The sequence below is a fragment of the Phacochoerus africanus genome, chromosome 8 (genome assembly GCF_016906955.1).
Source record: "Phacochoerus africanus isolate WHEZ1 chromosome 8, ROS_Pafr_v1, whole genome shotgun sequence".
Lineage (NCBI taxonomy): Eukaryota > Metazoa > Chordata > Mammalia > Artiodactyla > Suidae > Phacochoerus > Phacochoerus africanus.
The window spans coordinates 220,333-245,457 of NC_062551.1; the positions used below are offsets into that span (position 1 = coordinate 220,333).

Sequence of the window (25,125 nt, forward strand, 5' to 3'; positions counted from 1 at the left end):
TATTTCTCTGGGTTTTGGACTGTGAGGCTGGTCCCTAGTTGCTGGCACCTGGCCCTGGCTTAAGGCAGATAAATACTGCCTCCTGGGTCTGCCAGTTGAAGACAAAGTGCCAAGTGGGTTTGTCCGCGGCTTGTGAGCCCCTTGTTCGCTCTAAGAACTGGCTAGTCCTGGGAGGGGCACTCACCTTCTGGCCAGAAAGGTTTTGTTGTTGTTGTCCTTCGTTTGTTTTTTTAAACTTCAGCATGTGGAAATTTCCTGGATCAGGGATTGCATCCAAGCTGCAGCTGCAACCTAAGCCACAGCTGTGGCAATGTCATATCCTTAAACCCCTGTGCCACAGTGGGAACTCGCAGAAAGGCTCTTTAAGATGTCAGAACATGATGGGAGTTCCTGTCGTGGCGCAGTGGTTAACGAATCCGACTAGGAACCATGAGGTTGTGGGTTCCATCCTGGCCCTTGCTCAGTGGGTTAAGGATCCAGCATTGCCGTGAGCTGTGGTGTAGGTGTGCAGTTCTGACCCCGGCAGTGGCAGTTTCAGCGTGCCTCGGATTTGCTTGGTCCGGTTCTTTCTTCATGCTCAGCTCTGCGTCATCGTGACAGTTACAAGGCAAAAGCGATGCCACAGTTTTCTCGCCCCTGACGCCGTTTTGCATCGGCGCCGCGAACCTCCAGCTTCAGGAAAGTCTGTCTCTCCGGTCCCGGGGTCAGGCCTCTCGCCACCACCAAGACGGCCGCCAGGCCGCCGCCCCACCGGAAGTGTGGCAGGGCACCTGGCAGCCAATGGGCGCGCGCGTCCTCCGCGCCCAATGGGAAGGCGGCCTGGGCCGCGGCCAATGGGAAGGCAGCGCGGGCCGGACGCCGCGAGCGGTCGCAGGGTTTGGGCTTTTCGGCATGTCGGCCTCCGGGGCGCGGGGCGCTTTCCCAGGCTCGGGGTCCGGGCGCTGCAAGAGGGCGTGGACCGAGCTGCTGGGTAGGTGGGCGCCGGCCGCGGGAGTGGGCGGTACCGACCCTAAGACCCCTTCCCTCTCCAACCTTCTAAGGGCCTGGCGCGGGAGGACCTGGTCTTCGGCAGGCCGGCTACCTTCAGCCCTCACCTGCCCCTGACATTCGGGCCGTTCTCGTTCCCCCATCCACCCGCGAGGCTCGGGCCGGCCTCGCCGCCCCCATCCATCCCAGAGCCCCGGGCCGTCCTTGCCCTAGAATTACACAACTTTTTTTTTTTTTTTTTTTTTTTCCTTTTCTAGGGCCGCTCCCGCGGCATATGGAGGTTCCCAGGCTAGGGGTCGAATCGGAGCTGTAGCCGCCGGCCTAGACCAGAGCCACAGCAACTCGGGATCCGGGCTGCGTCTGCAACCTACACCACACGGCAAGGCCGGATCCTTAACCCACAAGCAAGGCCAGGGATCTAACCCGCAACCTCATGGTTCCTAGTCGGATTCGTTAACCACTGAGCCACGACGGGAACTCCTTACACAACCTTTTTGAAAGGATCATTCCCAAGAAACTAGCGTTGGTCAGATTCTGCCATCTAAACTGTACTTTGCTCAGATTTCACTGGTTTCCCCCCCCATATCCTTTGGCGCCCAGTCTGCTCTGTGGCACTCCCTCCTGTTTCCGTGGAGGAGGCCCTGGGTGTTCCTGCCCTGGGCGTTTGGATGAATGCTGGCTCGTTATGTCTTCCAGGTGATGTGTCTGATGTTTCCTCATGATTAGGTTAAGCCTGTGGGGTTTTTGGCGGGGATCCCATGGAGGCAGTGTTCCTGGGTGCAGCACCTTCAGGGGTACAGGGTATCACCATGTCTCCTTGCCCGGGGTTTTTTCCTCCATGCCTTAAGCACACAGAAGGTGCCTGGCCAGTGATTGAACCCGAGCCACAGCAGCGACAGCCCCAGATCCCACTAGGCCACCAGGTAACTCCCCTTGCTGGAGTTTTTAACGTAATCTTTGAAACTGATTTTCTTCCTTAGCAGGAAGGGTCAAGAGGCAGAAGTTGGGTCCTGACGGGGAGCAGAAGGTGAGAGAATCCGCTGTGCGCCTCCTGAGAAGCCATCTAAACCTGAGCGACCTTTTCCTTGAGGTGAGCATAAATCATTTTGCCTTGGTGAGCAGCTTTAGGTTTGGAATTTTTGAATCCAGCCAAGGCAGGATCTTCATGAAAAGATGCCTGAAAAATCTCATAAGTGTTTGGGAGACGCACCCCTTAAATATTGTCTAGGTGAGAAAAAAGAATGAGAAGCATTTATCTTTTTGGAGAAAAGGGATGTGGTAATTTTCAGAGCCTTCAATAGATTTTGCATTTTCTATTTTTCTTCCTTTTAATGGTCTCACTCACGGCATATGGAAGCTCCTGCGCCAGGGATTGAATCTGAGCCACCGCTGTGACCTGCGCCTCAGCTGCGGCAGCGTTGGCTCCTTTAAATCACTGTACCAGGCTGGTGATTGAATCCCCACCTTTGGAGTCGGATTTGTAAGCCACTGTGCTACAGTGGGAACTCCCCCTTCACCCTTTGAGACACTGTATTTCTCTCAGAATACTTGGGAACAGTGCCGTAGGCAAGCACCGTACCCGCCGGGTGTTGCCGCGACATGGCTCGGAGCTCCTTGTGTGCGGTTTCTAGGTGGAAGGTCCTCAGTTTGAAGAACCGCGTCTCCGCCGGTGGATTGATTGGGGTGGTCCTGAGGCCGACACTCATCTTTCTAGTTCACTTGTAGGTAAGTTAGTGCTTCGTTTTCCTTATATGTTGAGTTACGGAAGAGCTTTCTAGAAAGAGATTTCGGTTTGCTTATAATAGCCGGATGTTTACATTTTCCCAGGTGCTGCTTTCCCGCTTATATGTGTAGGAGTCACAAGCTACAGGTCTTGCGTTGGGGGCTTGTATGAGGCTCTCGTTTGAAAACAGTTACTGTTCGACCCAGAAGCAGTAGAAACCAGGCGTCCCCTGGAAAGATGGGGCAGAAACGCCGCTGCCCTCATTCCTGGAAGTGGAGCAGATGGACTCTGCTGGGTGGGCTGGAGCCGCAGCGGCCGGGGTCACAGGCACCCCTGGGAGAGGCTTCGGGTTGCGTCCCGACCATGGTGTAAAGCAAACGTTGCAGAGCAACGAAGCTTTTGGTTTCCTGGTGGAAATAACAGTTACGTGCATGTGATCCACAGTCTCCTAAGCGTGAACAGCATGGCGTCAAAAAGAGTGATGTGTGGGAAGTTGCCGTGTGGTGCGGTGGGTTAAGGATCTGGCCTTGGTGCGGCTGCGCACGGTTTGCAGCTGTCGCACAGCTTTGATCCCTGGCAGGGAACTTCCACGTGCCCAGGGCAGGCCCAAATGCAAAAACGAAAACCATGTACCTTCCTCAACCTTAGCTTTCAAATACCCTACTGCTAATAATGAAAACACTTTGTTGCTAAAAATGCTAAACCTCACCTAAGCCTTCAGAGAGGCTGGTCTTTTTGCTGGGGGAGGGTCCCACCTGTACGCAGCTGCTGCTCCTGATCCGGGTGCTGCTTGCAGAGGCTGAGGCGGCCACGGCAGTTCCTTAAAACAGGACAGCAGTGAAGTTGGCCGTGGTCATGAACCTTCTTTTCCCAGATTTGTCCCCTGTCGCGGCTGCTGTGTGACAGCCTTCACCCACAGGAGAGCTTCTTTCTGAATGGGAGCCGGTCTGCTCACACCTGGCTGCTGCTTTATTAGTGAAGTTTGTGTGATACTCTGAAGACTCAGCTGTCATTTGAGCATCTTTACAAGCAGTTTATTCAGCCTTACGGAGTTCCTGTACTCAGGCACATGGAGCCTTTCCTCATCCTTCAAGTGTTGTCGGGAGGTGGCAGCAAATCAGTTCCATCTTCAGGCTCCACTTTCTGTTTTCCTTCTGTCCCTGTGGTCTGTTTATTTTGGGTCATGCCTGTGGCGTGTGGATCAAACCTGAGCCACAGAAGTGACCACACTGAGTCCTTAACTGCTAGGCCACCAGGGAGCTCTGTGATTTTTTTTTTTTTTTTTTGCATTTTAGGGCCACACCTGCCGCATATGGAAGTTCCCCAGCTAGGGGGTGAATTGGAGCCGCAGGTGCCGGCCTACGCCTCAGCCACGTGGGATCCCAGCTGTGACCTGCACCGTAGCTCATGGGAACCTCGATCTTCAACCCACTGAGCGAGGCCAGGGATTGAACCCACGTCCTCGTGGATACTATGTTGGGTTCTCAACCTGCTGAGCCACAACGGGAACTCAGAGCAGGGATGTTTTGAAAGGAATCTTTTTCTGAGCAGTAGGTCTCAGCAGCGGGCTCAGAATACTCAGTAAACCATGTGCACGGATGTGTCGTCACCCAGGCCTCATCCTCCGTGGGCCCAGAGCACGGGCACAGTGGGACGCGCATGGCTCTTAAGGCTGTAGGCCCTTCATGTGGTAAAGGAGCACAGGCTTCTCCTTTCGTCGCCAGCTGCATTACCTTCTCTTTTTTTTTTTGCTTTCTAGGGCCGCACCTGCAGCATATGGAGGTTCCCAGGCTAGGGATTGAATCAGAGCTCCAGCTGCCTGCCTACACCACAGCCCCAACAGCACGGGATCCAAGGCGCATCTGTGACCTACACCACAGCTCACGGCAATGCTGGATCCTTAACCCACTGAGCGAGGCCAGGGATCGATCCTACATCCTCAGGGATATGAGTTGGATTTGTTTCCGCTGAGCCATGACGAGAACCCCCTGCTTTAGCTTCTAACAAGAGAGTCAGCTGGTCCTTTGATGCTTGGAGGGAGGCACTGACTTCTCTCTAGAGTGCAAGTCCCGGACGCATCCTCTTCCAGGGGAAGGCTGTCTTGTCCGCACTGAAAATCTGCTGTGTGGTGCAGCCGCTTTCATGAAGGACCTGAGCTGGATCTCCCGGCAACTTGTCGCAGCGTCTGCAGCTGCACTTGTCGCCTCACCTTGCAGTTCTGTGTTACGGAAACAGCCTCGTTACTTAAGCTTCACGAGGCAGCCTCTGCCGGCTGCAAGCTTGCGTGGCTTCCGCATCGCTCAGGCTTCCCAGAGGTGGGGACAGGGCCTTGCCCTGGGTGAGGCGGCGGCGGCGGCTTCCAGGGATGTCCCGGCTGGCTGGCTTTGCGGTCCAGGCCCCAGCAGCGCTCTCCGTGTCAGCACTGCCCTCTTCTCCTTTCTCACCGTCCACGTGCTCTTGGAAGGAGCACGTTCAGCTTCGCTCAAGCGCTTCCCTCTGCATTTATCCAGTAACTTCATCGTCCTGTATGCGTGCTGTGCCCTCAAAGCCGTTGCAGGGAGGAGCTCCCTGGTGGCCCAGGGCTTAGGACTCGGCACATTCATGGCTGTGGCCCGGGTTCAAGCCATGGCCTGGGAGTGGAGCTCCCACCGTGGGCTGCTTCACAGCACAGCCCAGCAAACGGCAGCTGCCGTCGTGACGTCACAGATGGCCCCTCCCAGTTGCTGTAGCAAACGTCATCGTGGAAGGGGGATGGCCCCACTGGAGTTACCAAAATGCGACACAGAGACAGCCGTCGAGGAGATGCTGTTGGGACAAGGCGCCGGCGACCTGGCGGGACGCGGCGTCCCCGCAGAGCTCAGGGGCTGCGAGGGGCAGTGAACGAGGCTGTGCCTGTGTCTCCGGCCCCGCAAGGCGAGTCAGGAGATGGGGGTTCTGTGGGAAACAAGAGGCGCCGTTTTCTGGACACTGGGGTCTCTACCCTGTCGTGCCTGTCCCCTCAGAGATGCACTCGGCCTTGAATCTGCAGGGTGCCCATCACTGGCTTCAGCCAACTGCGTATAGAAAATTTGTGGATAAAAAAATTCTGCCAAGTTCCAAAGAGCAAAACTTGAATTTGCCGTGTGCGGGCAACTGTCTCCTTTGCATTTCACCGTGTCAGGCATGGCCAGTGCCTGAGGTGACCTGAGCTGTGTGAGAGGGGCGTGTGGGTTCCGTGCACATTCCGCACTGTCTCCTTTAAGGAGCGTGAGGCCCTGCTGATCTTGGTGGCCTTGGCAGCCCTGGAGCCACGTCCCCTGCAGACTGAGCGCCATGGCTTGAACTGACCTACTGATTTGTTTTAGTTAGTTAGTTTTTCAGGGCTGCACCCACAGCATATAGAAGTTCCCAGGCTAGGGCTCGAATTAGAACTCCAGCCACCGGCCTACACCACAGCAACACAGGCTCTAAGCTGCATCTGTGACCTACAGCACAGCTCATGGCAACGCCGGGTCCTTCACCCACTGAGCGAGGCCAGGGATCGAACCCACATCCTCATGGATACTCGTTGCTTTTGCTGCTTCTGCGCCACAGCGGGAACTCGACTGATCTCAAGTTCCGTCAAGAGCATCACGCCGCAGGCTCTCCTTGGCAGCCGCCCTCGGGTGCAGGGCCAGCTCAGCCACGCTCCCCCTGTGAGTCGGGGCGAGAGCTTCCAAAGGAACTCCTCCCGTTGTCTTTTTTTTTTTTTTTTGCCTTTTCTAGGGGCGGTCCCCAGGCTAGGAGGTCGAATGGGAGCTGTAGCTGCCGGCCTAGAGCACAGCTACAGCAACGCGGGACCCGGGCCACGTCTCTGACCCACACCACAGCTCACGGCAACGCCGGATCCTTCACCCGCTGAGCGAGGCCAGGGATGGAACCCGCAACTTCATGGTTCCTAGTCGGATTCGTTAACCACTGCGCCACGACGGGAACTCCAGGAGCTCCTCCCCTTGATTGCAGACATAGAAACAGACCTTCAACTTGGGAATTTTTCACTACTTTTTCCTGCTGAAGGTCGTGGCTACCATGCATATTCATATTTGTGTGAAAAAATAAAATGCTTCTGGAAGTTTCCATGTAGCACAGCCAGTTAAGCATCCAGCTTTGGGAGTTCCTGGGGTGGCTCAGCAGTAGTGAACCCAGCTACTATCCATGAGGATGTAGGCTTGATCCCTCAGCCTCACTCTGTGGGTTAAGGATCCAGCTTTGCCGTGAGCTGTGTGGTGTAGGTCGCAGGCACGGCTCACATCCAGCGATCCTCTCGTTGTGGCGTAGGCTGGCAGCTGAAGCCCTGATTCCTCCCTTTGTCTGGCAGCTTTCATATGCTGCAGGTGTAGTTCTAAAAAGATAAAAAAAAAAAAAAGAATCCAGCTTGCCACAGCTGTGATGCAGGTTCATTCCTTGGCCCAGGAACTTCCACATGCCACAGGTGCAGCCAAGAAGAAAAAAAGATAAAAGCCTTGTACATAAAAGCAGAAATGTGGAATTTGCTGTGGTGCAGTGAGATCGGTGGCATCTCTTGAGCCCTGGGATGCAAGTTTGATTCCTCGCCCGGCACAGTGGTTTCAGAATCTGGCTGTGGCTTAGGTTGCAGCTGCAGCTCAGATCTGATCCCTGGCCTGGGAACTCCATGTGCCTTTTGAGGTGGCCAGAAAAAAAAAAACAGAGGGAGTTCCTGTCGTGGCGCAGTGGTTAACGAATCCGACTAGGAACCATGAGGTTGCGGGTTCGGTCCCTGCCCTTGCTCAGTGGGTTAACGATCCGGCGTTGCCGTGAGCTGTGGTGTAGGTTGCAGACGCGGCTCAGATCCCGCGTTGCTGTGGCTCTGGTGTAGGCCAGTGGCTACAGCTCCGATTCGACCCCTAGCCTGGGAACCTCCATATGCTGCGGGAGCGGCCCAAGAAATAGCAATAACAACAACAACAAAAAAGACAGAAAGACCAAAAAAAAAAAAGGAAAGAAATAAACTCTCCTTTGGAGACAAATAGGAAAGAAATGGCTAGAAATAAGCATTTTCTGCTTTTCTACCATGAATTATTATTTTTTGTTTACTTTGCATTTTAGGGCTGCGCCTGCAACATATGAAAGTTCCCAGGCTAGGGGTCGAATCAGAACTGTAACTGCCAGCCTACACCACAGACCCAGCAACCCAGGATCCAAGCCGCATCTGTGACCTACACCACAGCTCACAGCAATGCTGGATCCTTAACCCCCTGAGCGAGGCCAGAGGTCCAACCTGCATCCTCATGGATATTGGCCAGGTTCGTTGCTGCTGAGCCACATAGGGAACTCCCATGAATGATTTCTTGACCAACCAGTGTCTGTGGGAACCTTTAGAAGGGCTGTCTGTTTTCAGAGCCTTGAGATAATGAACGTGGCTGTTTTTATTGGAACTAGTCTTGCTGTCAGTAAACGAGAAAACGCCTGCATGCTCAGCCTGCCTGGCATTCCCGGTTTCCTTGCGTGCACACCGGGGCCTGGGCCTCAGGAGGCAGGTGGCTGCCTGCGGCCCGGCACCCACCTTCCACCTGGGCCCACCTGTGGCCCTACCCCTACCCCCAGGTGTTTGGCCAGCGTGGGGACCCAGACCCCACGTCCTTCAGACAGTGCATGGTTACGGGCGTTGGAACTTTGTAAACAGGAATTCATTAAAAGTTCTCTGTTGCTTGTGCAGAGCTGATAAAGTTCTTAGACTGCGCCTGCCAAGCTCTCGTTTGTGTCACACCAAGCGCACAGTGTGTATACCCAGCGCGGGCCTTGGCAGCTGCCCCGATTGCCCTGAGCCCCGAAGTTGTCTGGGGCCTCGTGCTTCTGCCTGGATCTCCTCTCCTGTTTGAAAGGCGGTTTTCTGCGACGCTGCTGCTCCAGAGGAGGCATTTAACCTGCTCTGGGCTTTGTTTTGTCTCCAAGGCTCCGCTTTGCGGGATCAAGCCTCGCGGTTGGGCGTTCCGGTGGCAGTCCTGTCCAGCCAGGTGGTGGCCTCTGCCCTTGCACGGATCTGTGCTTCGGACGCCAGGCCCTCGCCCCGGGTGCTGCTGACCCCAGAGCAGAGGGTACGGATGTGGGAGCTCAGGGGTCCGGGGGCGGAGCTGTTGCGGTACGGGAGACCCGGATGCTTAAGCCCGTGTCCTAGGAAGCCTTCGTCTCTCTTTCCAGAAGAAACTGCCTTCCGTGTTGGGGACGGCCCGGGACCTCACAGCACACGGCATGTTCTCCCGTCGCTGCTTCTGTGGGGAGGTTTGGAAGGTACAGGTGAGGCGCTGCTGTCTTCTCAGGACATTGAAGCAGGTTGTCTTGGTTCTGCGGGAGCCCGTGGGACCCCCAGGTTTTGTTCGGAATCCCCCCCGAGCGTGTCGGGTCCTTGCAGAGATGGGGCGAGGCTTTCAGGAGGTGCCGCTGGGGTTGGAGGGAAGGGCCCTCGGTTACCACAGCTGCCGACATCCCCCCACTGGCAACACTGGACTGTCCCACAGGAACGCCGTGTTCTGTCTTCTTAGATGTGTTCTTAGGAACAATGTCCTGGGCAGTAGCTAACTAGAAAAGTGTCATTTCCAAATTAATCTTACCTGTTCTTTTCTGAAGCCTTTTGGATTCAGTATTCTTACAGATTTTTTTTCTTTTTTGGCTGCATCCATGGCATATGGAGGTTCCCTGGCCAGGGATCGAACCCGGGTCGCAGGTGTGGCGGTTTTGGGTCATTAACCCACGGGGCCACAGTGGGAGCTCTGGCTTATAGATTGTTTTGTATTTTATTTTATTTATTTATTATTTTTTTTTTTTTGTCTTTTTGCTATTTCATGGGCCGCTCCCGCGGCATATGGAGGTTCCCAGGCTAGGGGTCGAATCGGAGCTGTAGCCGCCGGCCTACGCCAGAGCCACAGCAACACGGGATCCGAGCCGCGTCTGCAACCTACACCACAGCTCACGGCAACGCCGGAACCTTAACCCACTGAGCAAGGGCAGGGACCGAACCCGCAACCTCACAGTTCCTAGTCGGACTCGTGAACCACTGCGCCACGACGGGAACTCCTGTCTTTTATTTTTTGTGTTTCTTTTGAGGGCCTTACCCGTGGCGTATGGAGGTTCCCAGGCTAGGGTTCGACTCAGCCCTGCAGCTGCTGGCCTCCCCCACAGCCACAGCAATGTGGGATCCATGACCCTGACCGCAGCTTACGGTAACACCGGATCCTTAGCCCCCGGGCGAGGCCAGGGATCGAACCCACATCCTCATGGATGCCAGGCGGGTCCTTAGCCTGCTGAGCCACCGTGGCACCTCCATCGCTCACAGATGTGCGCAGAGTGAAAGCCATTGCTTGGCTGTTAGATGAGACCAGTGTGCGCAGAGCAAGAAGCAAAGGGCAAAGCCAGGCGCCGGCGGGGGCCTCTCCCCACTTTGTCCCACGTGTGGCGCAAGAGCTCAGCTGCCGCGCTCGGGGCCTGGCACTGATAACTGGCCAGACGCCCGTGAGCGGTGAGGCACAGGTGGTGGCGGGGCTGAGGGGGGCGAGGGGCTGTGCCTGCTGGGTGCTGGGAAGGGGGGCACGCACGGCTGGTTTTCAGCAGAGCTTGGCGCTTCTGAGCGCAGGCTGAGGGTTCGTCAGGAAGGGGCGTGTGTGTGTCTGTGTGTGAAGGACTCATTTGTGTCCTTTTCTTCAGAATTCTTTGCTGCTTGAAGCCGTGTGGCATCTTCATGTTCAAAACATCGTAAGTCTCCAGGAACTCCTGGAAAGGTACGTACACTGGTTACTAAGCATTCATTCAAACACCTGAATTAAAAATTACAATTTTATGTAGCATCAAATTCCGTTGCCATCACATGGTTGGTTTTGTGTTCTCTGGAGTGACTTGTTGTAGAGGAGAGCAGAGCACAGCTGCAGGAGCAGTGGCTTTATTACGCAGCGAACCCGCTTTCTTAGACTGTCGAGCCCCTCACCATGCGGACACGTCGCCATGTGCTCTTTGTATGAGACACAGAGTGGGATAAAATGCTTTTTTTTTTTCCTTTAAAAAAATTTTTTTTTAATTACTCAAATGAATTGATCCCATCTGTAGTTGTATAATGATCATAATCCAGTTTCACAGGATTTCCCTCCCACAGCCCAAGCACATCCCCACCCCCCAAACTGTCTCCTCCGGAGACCCTAAGTGTTTCAAAGTCTGTGAGTCCGCATCTGCTGGAAAGAAGTTCCGTCTGTCCTTTTTTCAGATTCCACGTCAATGAAAGCATTCGATGTTGGTGTCTCATTGTGTGGCTGACTTCACTTAGCATGATAGTTTCTAGGTCCATCCATGTTGCTGAAAATGCTGGTATTTCGTTCTTTTTAATGGCTGAGTAATATTCCACTGCGTATATGCACCACACCTTCTTGATCCACTCCTCCGTCGATGGACGTTTAGGCTGTTTCCATGTCTTGGCTGTTGTATCGAGGGCTGCAGTGAGCACTGGGGTACAGGTATCTTTTCAGTCGTGGTTTTCTCTGGGTAGACGCCCGGGAGTGGGATTGCTGGATCCAATGGGAGTTCTATGATTAGTTTTCTGAGGAATCTCCATACTGTTTTCCACAGTGGTTGCACCAATTTACAATCCATAGTGGGATAAAATACTTTGAAACAATGGGAGAGAGATTCTTGGGTACATATGGTTGATAGAGCGTGTGCAGCTGCTTTAGTTACCTCCCGAATCCCACCAAGCGTCAGGAAGGGTTATAAACGGAGTGCGGTTGGAAGCGTCCAGGGGCCAGGAAGGAAAGGTTGGGAGCCGGAGGTCCGGTGCAAGCAGCCTGGGGTGGAGAGAGAGGCACAGGCCAAGTGCCCTGTTCCCTTCTGCGGACCCAGGGTCCCTCCCCGTGCAGGGGTAAGAGAGCTTCTGTGTGGCTCACGTGGGACTGAGGAGCGCACACGTCAGTGGCCCCGGGGGGGCAGACGCAGAGTCAAAAGCGCCGTGGTGAAAGCTTTGGTGGCGTGACGTGGGCTCACACCACATTATAAGAGATGGATGCATTTGCGCCAAAGACACCTCTCCGAACGGATATCTGGTGTCAGGGCACCAACTACGTGAAGCAAACGTGAGCGAATCGAGGGGAGACAGACTCCCTGGCAGAGTGTTGGCGCCTCCAGTCTTCCCGCTCATGGGTCCCTCAGCGGTCAGACCAGCAGCGTCTTGCCCAGCAGGGCACAGCCGTTTTCTCAGGCATAGAACAGTCGCCAGGAGAGGCCATGAAGGAGGCAGAGTAAGTTAAAAAGTGTTGGCATCACCAAGCGTGTTTTCCAACCACCAAGGAACTGAATGGACCCAACAGCAGAAGAGCACTTGCGAAGCCCCCAGTGTTTGGAACTTAATCCGCGTGCCTACCTGCCTGTGGCCACCAGAAGTTCCCGGGCCAAGGTTCGAACCCATGCCGCCCCAGTGACAACAGCTCATCCTCAACCCTCTGAGCCACGTGGGAACTCCAGCAGCACCTTTTTTTTTGCTTTTTAGGGACACACCCGCAGCATATGGAGGTTCTCAGGCTAGGGGTCGAATCGGAGCTGTAGCCGCCGGCCTACGCCACAGCCACAGCAGCACCAGATCTGAGCCTCGTCTGTGACCGACACCACAGCTCACGGCAGTGCTGGATCCTTAACCCGCTGAGCGAGGCCAGGGATCAAATCCGTGTCCTCACGGGTACCATTTGGGTTTATTTCTGCTGAGCCGTGTCAGGATCTCCTGGCAGCACACTTTTAAATAAGCAGTGGGTCAGCAAGAAAAGTCACAAGGGAAATTAGGAAATGCAAGAAATGGGAAAATAACATACCAAAATTTGTGGGATGCTGCTAAAGCAGTTCTTAGAAAGTTCCTGGGCTGCGGATTGAACCCACACGCCAGTTGCAGCCTACGCTACAGCTGTGGTGAGGCTAGGTCCTTAACCCACTGTGCCACAAGGGAACTCCCTTTTTCGGTTTTTCTTTTCTTAATGATGCCTTGCTGACTGGAGTGAGGCGGTGCCTCCCTGTGGTTTCGATTTGTGTCCCACTAGTAATGAGTGATGTTGAGCATCTTTTCACGTGCCTGTTGGCACTCGTATGTCGTATGTGCCATTCCTATGTCTTCTTTGGATAAATGTCTATTTAGTTCTTTTACGTTTTTTTTTGTCTTTTTGCCTTTTTTCTAGGGCTGCTCCTGCGGCATATGGAGGTTCCCAGTCTAGGGGTCTAATCAGAGTCGTAGCCGCCGGCCTACGCCAGAGCCACAGCAACGCGGGATCCGAGCCGCATCTATGACCCACACCACAGCTCACGGCAACACCGGCTCCTTCACCCACGGAGCAAGGCCAGGGAGCGAACCTGCAACCTCATGGTTCCCAGTCGGATTCATTAACCACTGCACCGTGACGGGAACTCCTCTTTTACCCATTTTTGATTGAGTTGTTTTTGTTGTTGCTGTTGAATTTGAGGGGAATTTATATTTGTGAAAGCCTATATTAAGAGAAAGAGGCGTTGCCATTGTGGCGCAGCAGAAACCAATCCGATGAGGAGCCACGAGGTTGCGGTTTCGATCCCTGGCCTCGCTTCGTGGGTTAAGGATCCGGCGTTGCCGTGAGCTGTGGTCGCAGACGTGGCTCAGGTCCTGAGGTGCTGTGGCTGTGGTGTAGGCCAGGAGCTGTAGCTCCGATTCGACCCCTAGCCTGCCAACCTCCATGTGCTGTGAGTGTGGCCTTAAAAAAAGAAAAGAGGAAGAAGAATGACCTCAAATCAGGATCCTATTGACCTTAAGATACTAGGGAGAAAAACCAAAGCCAGAGGAAGCAGAAGGAAGAGCAGAAACCAATGAACTAAGCAGAGAACAGAGAAAAGTCAGTGAAACACAAAATCCATCTCTGAAAAGAGCAGCAAAACGGACAGACTTTTGGCTAGACTGACTACAAAAACCAGACACAGACGGCTGAAATCCAGAATGAGCAGTTCCCGTCGTGGAACAGGTACCACTGTGAATGATTTTATGCCAATAAATTTGAAAACAGATGAAGTGTGTGGATTTCCGGAAAGGTGCGGAATACCGCCCTGGCTTATCAGCAGGTCAGGGAGTTCCCTGGCGGTCTGGTGGTTAGGATGTGCTGCTTTCCCTCCGGTGGCCTGGGTTCAGGCCTGGGTGTGGGAACTGAGCTCCCACATCAAGCTGCAGGACACGGTGGTCAAAAAACAAATCAAAAGTGAAAAGGAACTCTGAGTGTCTCTGTAGCAAGGACGTTGACTTCCTCACTGAAAGTCTTCCCACCAAGAAAATCTCAGGCCCTGGCTTCTCCCGTGATGCCTACCAAGCATTGGAGGAGGAAATTTCTGCTCTTTCATAAGTTCTTCCAGAAAACAAAGACGGATGGAGCCACTTTCACCTTCGCCTGGAGCCCCGCAAAGCCCCGCCATCCAAGCCGGACAAAGGTGCCGCGGGGTGAGAAACGCACCCGCGGCCGTGACACACGCGCAGGGAAAAGCCTCCAGACGTTTGCGCTCGGAATCGAGCCACACGCGCAGAGGGAACCCCTGGTAGAGGACCGACCCCAAGTGCGGGGTCGGTCTAACACCCGAAAGCGAGTTGTATTAACAGCATCGCGGCAAGAGCTGGGCTCAGCAGGTCAGGGGCGGGTGACCAGATCGGGGGCAGCCTCATGAGAACGAGGCCGCTCGCCCGGAGGCCCGGAGCTCCTCAAGCTGCCACAGCCCAGGATGAGAACCACACGGTCACAGCTCAGTGAGGGGACTGAGTGCCCGCCTGCGGTCAGGAGGCTTCACGCGTCTGTTCACAGTTTCTAGAACCCGTCAGCGCAGTTTCTAGCCGGGGCTTAGGCCGCAAAGACCACTCGGCGCCCCAGCTGAAGCCACCTGCAGATGACCTTCCGCCAGAGAGAGCTCCGGGCCCTCGAGTGAGCTCAGCGAGCTTGCAGGATACAAAACCAGCACGCAGACCTCAGGTGCGACGTTTTTATATGAGAGCAACGCACAATCTGAACGTGAAATAACAAAACATTCCCACGCAGTATCTCATCAAAAAGAGGAAATTAGGAGTTCCCGTCGTGGCGCAGTGGTTAACGAATCTGACTGGGAACCATGAGGTGGCGGGTTTGGTCCCTGCCCTTGCTCAGTGGGTTGACGATCCGGCGTTGCTGTGAGCTGTGGTGTAGGTTGCAGACGCTTCTCGGATCCTGCGTTGCTGTGGCTCTGGCGTAGGCCTGTGGCTACAGCTCCGATTGGACCCCTAGCCTGGGAACCTCCATATGCCGCAGGAGCGGCCCAAGAAATAGCAACAACAACAAAAGACAAAAAAAAAAAGAAGAGGAAATTAGAGGATTCCCTGGTGGCTCATCAGGTTAAGGATGCAGCACCCTCACGGTTGTGGCCTGGGTTCAGTCCCCGCCTTAGAAATGTCTACTTGCTGTGGGCATGGCCGGAAAAAAAAAAAGAGGAAATTAGGAATAAAGTTAAAGAACAAGACTGAAAACTGGAAAGCATCAAGTTAGGACCCAAATGAGTGGACTTTCCGTGTTCGCGGATTATTAGGTGATCGTGTCAGGCCGGCAGTGCCTGCCCAGCGCAGCCTGTGCTCCGGGGGCAGCCTCTGTCCAGGTCTCAGCGGCCTTTCTGTGGACCCTGCCAAGCTCATCCTGATCCTGGCATGCAGGGGAGCCTGAAGAGCCAGAAGCTTTCCAGAAGAGCAACACGGGCGGAATCCCACATTGTGGTTTCGGAACTTACTAGAAACCGCAGTTGTCGAGGCAGTGCAGTATCAGCAGAAGGACAGACGCGCGGGTTGAGTAGACAGAAACTCCTATGTCTGTGGTTGCTTGTGGTTTTTCCTTTGTTTTGGGGGCCCGAGCCGCATGGAGGTTCCCAGGTGAGGGGTCTGATCGGAGTGGCAGCTGACAGCCTATACCACAGCCGCAGCCACGCAGGACCCAAGCCACATCTGCGACCTACACCAGAGCTGTGGCAACAGTGGGTCCTTAAGCCCTTGAGCAAGGCCAGGGATCAAACCCGCATCGTCGTGGACACTCTGTTGGGTTCTTCACCCCCTCCGCCACCGCAGGAACTCCATCGGTTGGCTTTTAATGGGAAGAGAGGTCTCTTCAGTGATGGGCGGGCAGGCGGGCGTCTTCATGCAGAAGAATGAAGTCGGACCCGTGTCTCACCCCACACACGGCAGTTAACTGACCTACGTGAAAGGGCTAAAGCCATACAACTCCCAGAAGAAAACCCACGCGAACTTGGATCAGGCAGTAGTTTCTTGGCCATGATACCTAAGATTCACGCAACTAAAGGAAAAATTTATCCGTTGGATTTGATCAGATTTTAAAACTTCAGGAGTTCCCGATGTGGCGTAGGAGGTGAAGGGTCTGGCATTGTTTCTGTGGTGGCATCGTTTCCGAGGTGTGGGTTCAATCCCTAGCCTAGTGCCGTGGGTTAAAGGATCTGGCATTGCCACAGCCACAGCTTAGATTCGATCCCTGGCCCAGGAACTTCCGTCCATATTAGACTTCAAAAAAGAAAAGGCAAGGCAGAGATGGTGCACAGAAATTGTTTGCAAATCACACATCTCAAGAATCCAGTGTATGGAGTAGATGAAGAATTCCTATCCTTTATCCAAAAAATAACCCAATTACAAACTGGACAAGGAGTTCTGTAGACGTTTCTCTGCAGACTGTCTGCACGTAGCCACGCACGTGGGAAGCAGCTCGGTGTCACGGTCGCCAGGGAGCCGCAGGCGTGGCCGGCGAGGCGTCCCGGGCCCACGGCTCTGCCCCCAGACGACGCTTCAAAGGCCACGCGGAGTGTGGCGCTCGACCCCCGACAGCCGCTCTCATTCATTATTACTGAACGGACTTGCCTGCCCAACAGCAGCAAAAGCTACTCCAGGTGAAAAATGACGAGTTTTAAGTTTTATTTTTTTCGTTGATGTATAGTTGATTTACGGTGTTTCGGGTGTACGGCAAAAAGCGACTCCGTTCTACACCTATGTCCATTCTTTTTCAGATTCTTTTCCGTTGTCACAAGACAGGAGTGCAGTTCCCTGTGCTAGCCCGCCCGTCTTTACTGTTGGTTTTATGTGTAACGATCTGTATCTGTTAAGCCCAGACTCCAAATGTATCCCTGCCCCCCTTTCCCCTAAAGCAAACACTTTATCCAAAGAGCCTGTCCTAACACGAGTCGCCAGCTGTGTCTTTGCTCCCGTGATGAGCGGGGCGTGCAGCCCGGTCAGGCCTGTGCAGAATGCCAGGCCCGTGGACAGCGAGGGCCCGCTGTATAAAATGACCATCTTTGCTGTGGGTGGCCACCATCGTGTGTCAGCTGGCCTTGCTGTGACTTGGGGCGGGACGCGGAAGCAGGTGTTGGCTCTCCGTTGCTGGCCTGAGCTTCCCGGTGGAGTGAGTGTGGATGGAAACGAAATGGGTTTGGGTTGAGCCGTGTGCTTGTGTCCACAGCCATGCTGACGTCCAGGCCGCGGGGACCTGGCTCTCCGGGAGCCTGTACCACCTCTGCGAGCAGATGGAGGCGTCCAGTCCGCACACCGACGTCGCCAGAGCTATGCTGACCGGTGAGCTAACGAGCGAGGCACGTTCCAGGGTGAGGTCCCTGCAGGTCAGCGGGCGCAGGGCGGTCCCCACACGGCGACCATCTCCGCAGCTGTCGGGGGTGTGTGTTCACGTGGGTTGCGTGGAGACTGTAGCTATGGCGCCCGTCTACCCGATCGTTGTGTTGGGGCCGAGCTGCTGCCTGAGAAATGCAGCTGTGACCTGCCGGTGGTGGGAGGGCAGCTCCCTCGGCCCACAGCCCCGCTCTGGGAAGTGAGGGCCCCAGGACGGGGCCAGGCAGCAGCGTCCAGTGCTCGGCTGTCCCCAGCTCAACTCTGCAGCATCGTTTTCAGAACTGCGCAGAAGGAGCAGAGTGGGACTAGGGCTGGCGTCTGAACCTCCCTGTGGGCACCCTGGGCACACAGGGCCGCCTGGCCGCGGACACCTGGCCGGCGCCACCCCCGTGTTTTCCTGGCACCTTTCCACAGGGTGGGCCTGACCCCTGCCGCTGTGCCGATCAGTCCCGAGGAATGGAGGCCACGCTCAGATGGAGACAGACAAGGGCTGTGTGCTCCCTGCAGGTGGCTCGTAGGCCGCTTTTCTTATTTCGTCTTTTTTTCATTTTTTGTTTTTAGGGCCACACCCATGGCATGTGGAGGTTCCCAGGCTGGGGGTCGAATCGGAGCTACAGCTGCCGGCTTACGCCACAGCCACAGCCACAGCCACGCCGGATCCTTAACCCACTGAACAAGGCCAGGGATTGAACCCATGTCCTCAAGGATACTAGTCAGTTTTGTTAACTGCAGCGCCACAAAGGGAACTCCTGGACCGCTTTTCTTTGCAAAAGGTGGATTTCTGTCTCTTAAAACCTTCTTGGTGGCCTGCGTCATGAGCCCTCGGTCCTGTAGTCCGGTCTCAGAGAAAGTTTATGTTTCAGTGGCTGCACCTGCGGCACATGGAGGTTCCCAGGCTAGGGAGCTATAGCTGCTGGCCTGCGCCACGGCCACACCAGACCCTTAGCCCACTGAGTGAGGTCAGGGATCGAACCCGCATCCTCATGGATACTGGTTGGGTTCGTTCCCAATGAAGCATGACGGGCGCTCCCTCAGATGAAGTTCAGGTTGTAATTTGACAGAGTCTTTTTAAAATTTTTCTGCCACGCCCACAGCACGAGGAAGTGCCCAGGCCAGGGATCAAACCTGAGCCACAGCCGTGACGCTGCCAGCTCCTTGATCACTAGGCCCAGGGAGACATGCTCTTAACTCTGAGGCGCTTTGCTCTGTCCTCCCTGAAGGCGAGCGTTCATTCCCTGCATCACCCGCTCCGTGTGGCGGCTCCAGGGCCTGGAGGAGCAGCTAGAGAGAAGGCCCGCGAGACGGCCTTAGTCCGTTGTGTGTGTTTGGCGAGAGAAAACCCTTCCCGTAAACCTGTGTCTCCAGAGCAGAATAGCAGGCCAGTGGAGGCTGTGGCTGGCTGGGTTTGGGGAGCCTGGCCTTGGGGCTCCTCGGTGTCTGGAGCTGGTGTCACCGCAGCTCGGCTCTGGGCCCTGGGAAGCTGGTGGTCTGTGGGACTCCCGGCTGCCCAGGGGCCACGGTGAATGGAAACGCTTTGGTTCCTTGGTTTTCAGATTTTGTGCAAATGTTTGTATTGAGAGGATTCCCGAAAAACGTGGACCCGAGAAGCACTGTGGAGCCGGAGCCGGTGACCCAGGTGCGAGCAGGGCGAGGCTGTGGTGGCCTCATTCCCCTTCCTCTCGGGGAGTTCTGGCTGGCGGCGGGCACCAGTGCGGCTCAGCTCCCGGTGCGGTTCCGCGGCGTCCGTGGGACGTCGGCTGTGCTGGCGGGTGTGGTCCCGGGGCCCTGGGCTGTGGCCTCTCCCCAGGCCTCTGTTCCCAAGCCCTCTGGGCTAAAAGCCTTGCCGGTCCAGAATCGGTGCCGTGCTTGAGGCTGTGGGGGCGCGGGACCGTCCTGCAGAGCTGTCCGCAGGGGCTCTGCCATGCGGCCCTCCGCCTGTCCGCTCCGGGTCTGCTCACGTCGGGCTCTTCGCGAACCCGAGGCTGCTGTTTCTGTCGCATGCGAGCAACTGCATTTTCTGTCCCCACAGATCGCGGCTGATGTCCTGCAGAGAATGTTGGCTTGTGAGTGGCTCACGGCCAGGCCGTCCCGCTGTGCTTCCTGGCTTGGGCCTTCACGTCCTGGCCCCCGCAGGCCCCGGTCGTGCTTTGATTTGGGGCCCGCTTGCCCAGCGGGCTCCACCGTTGTCCTGCTCTAAGTTTGGGGGCTTCTCATTGCCCTTGAACTGTGCTGGATCTTTAAGGCCCGAATCCGGGACCCCCGAGACACTGGCAGCTTGACAGGCTTGTGCCGTCAGGGTGGGAAGCTGAGGAGCCCGTAAATGCATGTGTCCACAGATGCCGGGTTGGGGCTGCTGCTGCTGGACAGTCATACCTGACGTCTCTTTTCTGCCCCAGCTGCGCTGGAAGCTCTGGCGGCCGGGCTGCAGGAGGAGTCAGCGGCGTACAAGGCGGTGAGGTGCTGGTGAGTCCTGGGGCGGGTCCCTCGCGAAGGACCTGTGACCTCTGCTGTTGCCGCACCATCAGGATGGTGGGCCGTGCCCGCCTTTCCAGGGCCACCCTGGCTGCCCTGCGGCCGCCCCCCGGGCCCATGGCCACGCGCTGGGGGAACCTGCGACCCAGCCCCAGGCGTGCCGCCTGCTGGCACCTCTGTGCTGTGGGCACACGGAACCCTGGAGGCGGCTTGCTCCCCCAGCCTCTTTCTGCGGCTCTGCAGGTTCGGCACGTTCAGCAGACACACGTATCAAAGCATCATTTCTACAGAATCTCCAAAGCGGTTCTTCTGTCACACTCTGACCCAGATCCTCACCCATAAGCCTGTGCTGAAAGGTGGGTCCCTGCGCCCAGGCCCCCGGCCTTGGCCCCAGCAGCGCACTGCCTGCCACGGAGCATCCCCTCACTTAAAAGTGGTGCTGCCCAGGGAGCTCCCGCCGTGGCGCAGTGGTTACCGAATCTGACTAGTATCCATGAGGTTGCAGGTTCGGTCCCTGGCCTCGCTCAGTGGGTCAAGGATCCGGTGTTGCCGTGAGCTGTGGTGTAGGTCGCAGACGTGGCACGGATCTGGCCTTGCTGTGGCTGTGGTGTAGGCCGGTGACTATAGCTCTGATTGGACCCCTAGCCTGGGAACCTCCATATGCTGCGGGTGAGGCCCTAGAAAAGGCAAAAAAAAGACAAAAAAAAGTGGTGCTTCCCAGACAGACGCTGGAATTCAGTGGCATGGCGTCAAGGCAAAGCCCTTCCTTCGCTGGCCTCAGAGCACTGCCCTCAGCCCGCGGCTCCTCCTGTGGCCATGAGTGCGTTTCCTCACCTGGGCGTGTGGCCTCCTTAAAGTCCTTTTCCGCCGTGTGTGTCCCACCGGCGGCCCTCGGCGCTGCCCTGTTTGCAGTGGCGCTGCGCGTGCAGTTGAGGCGCCTCGCGGGCCGTCCGTGCCGCCCCAACTGCCGCCCTCTCCGCGGCGTCCTGGCCGACGGCGCGTTCACAGGGCGGGGGTCCCAGCAGCAGCTGTGGGATGTACTTGGTGACCAAGTGTCTGTAGCAAACGTGACGACGGCTGGCACAGACCCTCGCTCGCTGACACACATGGGACACGTGGTGTGGACTTAGCCTTGGGAAAGTGCAGCTTCAAACAGGGTTCGATGCGGGAGCTCTGGCTGGTTATTGACCAGGCGGTTCTGTGTCTCCTCCGGCGAGAAGTGTCTGACGCTCTTCAAATGCAGAGAGAGTGGTGCTTCGCCAGGACCCACCCGCTGCTCAGCGGCCTGTACCGCAAGGTGCTGCCTGGGGCCGGGGCCGGGGCCGGGACGGGGCGGGGTGGGCGGTCGGAGACCCGCTTCAGAGGCGCCCAGTGGCGTCCGGAGGCCAGCGTGTCCCTTGTCCTCCCCGACCGTTGGCAGCAGTCCCAGCTCGTGTCCAGCGGGGAGCGGGCGGGGAGGGTCCAGTTCGCCTGCTTTCGTTTCAGCTCTTCGTGGTTCTGAGTCCCGAGGAGCTGGTCGCACGTTTACAGGAGGTTCTGGAAACTCAGGAGGTGAACTGGCAGCACGTGCTGTCCTGTGTGTCTGCACTGGTGATCTGCTTGCCGGATGCACAGCCGCTGGTTAACGGTGCGCTTGGGGGAGCCCTGTGTGTTCCGTGTGTGTGCACACGTGCGTGCTTGTGTGTGTGTCGTTCTCGTGTGGATGGGCGTTTGTGAGCGAGCCCCTGGGCGTCGCCTTCCATCTCCGTGAGGCGGAAGGCCTTCCACCCACACTCGCCCTGCGTCCCAACCCCTCCCGTGTGCCACCCCGACCCTGGGTCCCGAACCCCAGCCCTGACGGTCGGACTCGCCCAGGCTGGGTGGCCCGGCTGCTGGCCCGGGCGTTTGAGAGCTGCGACCTGGACAGCATGGTCTCCGCATTCCTGGTGGTGCGGCAGGCAGCACAGGAGGGCCCCGCCGCGTTCCCGCCCTATGCAGACTGGTTCCAGGTGAGCCGCTTGTGCTCCCCTCGTGGCCCGAGGCCCTAGCTCATCCTGCGCCCCGTGCTTGGCTCCACAGGGGCCTCTGTGCCAGGGGGTGTTCCCTGCCCCCTGCTGCTGCCCTGCCCAGGCCTGCCGAGCCTGTCCCCGGGGCATCTGCAGGCCCTCATCTTTGAAGGTCGCAGGTCTTCTTTGTGGGGGTTTTGGGTGGAGTGGCTGTGGCCTTCTTCCCGTGTGGAGTGGAGCCGCTCTGCCCAGCGTGGCCGTAGGGACATGAGCATGGTTCCTTCCCTCCCAGAGCTCCAGCCTCGCCTTGTGCTCTCCTGGCCCCACGTTGCTGTCCAGTTGTCCCCGCTGGACGCACGTGGGCTCCCTGGCCATGTGCATGGTCCTGGTGCTGAAGGGCTTAGCGGAGTCCACCCAGCGCTCTGATGGCAGGTGACACAGGGCAGCCTTGTGTCCCATGGGTGCAGGTTCTGATGACAAGGTCTGCCTTCTGTCCGGCCATCGGCATATTTGTTCACAAGGGCCGGGAGGTGCCGAGGGCCTTGCCGCAAGCCATCTGCGCCTCTCTGCAGGCTGTAGGTAATTTTCAGAATCACCTGTTCCCAGAATGTTCTGCTTTCCTTTTTTTTTTCCTTGTGGGGCCGCACTCAAGGCCCATGGAGGTTCCCAAGCTAAGGGGCGAATCTGAGCTACAGCTGCCAGCCTAGGCCACAGCAACGCAGGATCCTTAACCCACTGCGTGAGGCCAGGGATCAAACCCGCAACCTCGTGGTTCCTAGTCAGATGTGTTTCTGCTGCGCCACAGCGGGAACTCCTGCTTTCCTGTGGTGATGGGGGCACGTTGCCCCGAGGGTCCCCGCCTCGGCCTCTGCAGGGTTGTCTTCTGCTTAGATGCCTGTGGGAGTCAGTGGAATGGCTGTGCCTGCTGGGGCCTGAGTTCATGGAGGCGGGTTGATAGTCGTGTCTCCGAGGTTACAAAAACATCTATTTCCTACAGAGATAAACTTTAAAAAAATTTTTTTGGCCATACCCATATCATGCAGAAGCCCAGGCCGGGGGTCGAAGCTGTGCCACTAAGCAGGTCCTGCCACCTGCCTCTCGCCCCTCCACCTCCAGGCCTCCTTCGGCAGTGCCAGGTACCACGGCTGCAGCAAGAAGGCGCTGGTCTTCCTCTTCAAGTTCCTGTCTGACCTAGTGCCCTTCGAGGCCCCCCAGTACCTGAAGGTGAGGACTGCGGCAGCGTGGGCTCCGTCCCCCGTCCGGGGACGGCCCCCACCCCGGCAGGCATCAGCCACGCAGCGCACGTGCTGCCCTGGGGGGTGTCCGGGGCAGTCCTCAGGCAGCCGAGTTCCTCGTCCACGCGGCGGGAGGAGGGGGAACGTGGGCGCAGTGTCCAGCCCGGGGCAGAGCGGTCTGCACGCTCGCACACAGGCTTCTTCCCACGCGCAGACAGCAAGCGGGCGTCTGAGGGCCCGTGTCCGGGTGTACAACGTGATGTGGTTTCGGAGTGAGGGGGGGACTCTGGAGGATGTGTCCCCTGCAGCCGTGGCCATCACTTCTGGGTGTGGTTTACATGTATTTTTTTCAGGGCCGCAGCCGCGGCACATGGAGGTTCCCAGGCTAGGGGTCAAATTGGAGCTACGGCTCATGGTCCCTAGTCAGATTCGCTTCTACTGCACCACGATGGGAACGCCTCCAGTTTATGTTTTTAAGTCATAATGTTTATTAGTCCCGTGATTGAAAAATGCCTTGCTCTAAGTGGTTTTTTTTTTGCTTTTTAGGGCCGCACCCACGGCATATGGAGGTTTCCAGGCTAGGGGTTGAACTGGAGCTGCAGCTGCCGGCCTCCCCACAATCACATTAATGCCCGATCCGAGCCACATCTACGACCTACACCAGAGCTCATGGCAACACCAGATCCTAACCCATGAGCAAAGCCAGGGATCAAACCTGCAACCTCATGGTTCCTTCCTAGTCAGATTCCTTTCCACTGTTCCATAACAAGAACTCCTAAGCTTTCTTTTTTAATCAGATAATTGCACGCAGCATTTGCTTTGTGGGTTAAAGCACTTGGGAAATGAATCTCACCTTTTTTGCTTGTTTAAATTTTGGCTGCACTTGGAGCATGTGGAAGTTCCCAGGCCAGGGAGGGAACCCGCGCCCAGAGCAGTGACACTGCTGGGTCCTTAGTTCCCTGAGCCACAAGGGGACACTCTCACCTTCTTTTTTAAGTTAAGAAGCTTGTGTTTTAGGAGTTCGCTTGTGGCTCAGCAGGGTGAAGATCCAGTGTTGTCACTGCTGTGGTGTGGGTTCCCTCTCTGGCCTGGGAACTTACACATTCTGTGGGCGTGGCCACCAAGATAAAAAGAAGCTTGTGTTCCATTTCTTTTTTTTCTTTCCTGTTTTTTTTTTTTTTTTTTTCCCCTTGGTCTTTGTAGGGCCGCATCTGTGGCATATGGGAGTTCCTAGGTTAGGGGTCAAATCAGAGCTGCAATTGCTGGCCTACACCACAGCCACAGCCATGAAGGGATCTGAGCTGTGTCTGTGACCTACACCACAGCTCATGGCAACGCTGGATCCTTAACTCCCGAATGCGACCAGGGATTGAACCCGCATCCTCATGGATACTAGTTGGCTCATTACCGCTGAATCACGGATCTCCAAAGCTTTCATTTCAAAGCGTGCCTGGGATGTAATCAGGCAGCCCAGGTTGCGTGTGTGCGCCCCGACCCGCCTGGCACCCTCCCTGCCCAGGCCGCCCGCTTCCCCCGGCCGAGAGCCCAGTCACCTCGGGGCCTCCACCGAGGCCGCCTCCTGCTTCTGCCCTGTGGTCTTCGGCTCCTCCGGGCACCTTCTCTCGTCCCCCCAGGAGCTTGCCGGAGTCCAGGCGGGCTCGAGGCTGACGCGCCCCCTCGCCTGCAGGTGCACATGCTCCACCCTCCGCTGGTTCCCAGCAAGCACCGCACCCTCCTCAGCGACTACGTGGCTCTGGCCCGCACGCGCCTGGCAGACCTCAAGGTGCGCCCGGGCCCCGCCCCGCCCGGGCCCCGCCCCCTGCCGTCCGGCCCCGCCCCGCCTGGGCCCGGCCTCACACGAGCGCTCGTCCTCGTCCTCGCAGGTTTCTGTGGAGACCATGGGGCTCTACGAGGATGTGTCGGCGGCGGGGGACATGGCGGAGGTAACGTCCCGAGGCCGCGTGTGCGCTCCGAGCATCTCAGCCTGTCTCTCTGGCGTGGCCGGGGGGCGCTCTCCTGAATTTGCGGGTCGTGTGTGCTGCTCAGACGGCAGCGCGGGGTCACCCCGCTCGGGAACCCCTCTTCCCG

The 25,125-nt window shown here is 56.8% G+C and overlaps 1 protein-coding gene across 13 annotated transcripts in view; it reads left to right on the top strand.

Annotated features, from left to right (window-relative positions):
- The first annotated feature begins 827 nt into the window (after positions 1–827).
- The window catches only part of FANCA (FA complementation group A), a 47,304-nt gene continuing 23,006 nt past the window's right edge, over positions 828–25,125 (top strand). For 5 of the 13 annotated variants that reach the window (XR_007136609.1, XR_007136610.1, XR_007136611.1 and 2 more), the window contains exons 1-17: positions 829–970; positions 1,968–2,077; positions 2,619–2,712; positions 8,642–8,784; positions 8,888–8,983; positions 10,388–10,461; positions 17,182–17,294; positions 18,899–18,981; positions 19,375–19,408; positions 19,742–19,808; positions 20,061–20,173; positions 21,038–21,114; positions 21,303–21,444; positions 21,672–21,805; positions 22,919–23,026; positions 24,725–24,820; positions 24,921–24,980. Coding sequence is in view for 9 of the 13 variants with exons in the window: in XM_047793519.1 (XP_047649475.1) it covers positions 892–970; positions 1,968–2,077; positions 2,619–2,712; positions 8,642–8,784; positions 8,888–8,983; positions 10,388–10,461; positions 17,182–17,294; positions 18,899–18,981; positions 19,375–19,408; positions 19,742–19,808; positions 20,061–20,173; positions 21,038–21,114; positions 21,303–21,444; positions 21,672–21,805; positions 22,919–23,026; positions 24,725–24,820; positions 24,921–24,980 (1,623 nt within the window). In the remaining 4 variants the exon portion in view is untranslated. Of the gene's footprint in view, positions 971–1,967; positions 2,078–2,618; positions 2,713–8,641; positions 8,785–8,887; positions 8,984–10,387; positions 10,462–17,181; positions 17,295–18,898; positions 18,982–19,374; positions 19,409–19,741; positions 19,809–20,060; positions 20,174–21,037; positions 21,115–21,302; positions 21,445–21,671; positions 21,806–22,918; positions 23,027–24,724; positions 24,821–24,920; positions 24,981–25,125 lie in introns of those variants that run through there. The other 8 variants (XM_047793524.1, XM_047793521.1, XM_047793522.1 and 5 more) reach the window with 4 other exon arrangements.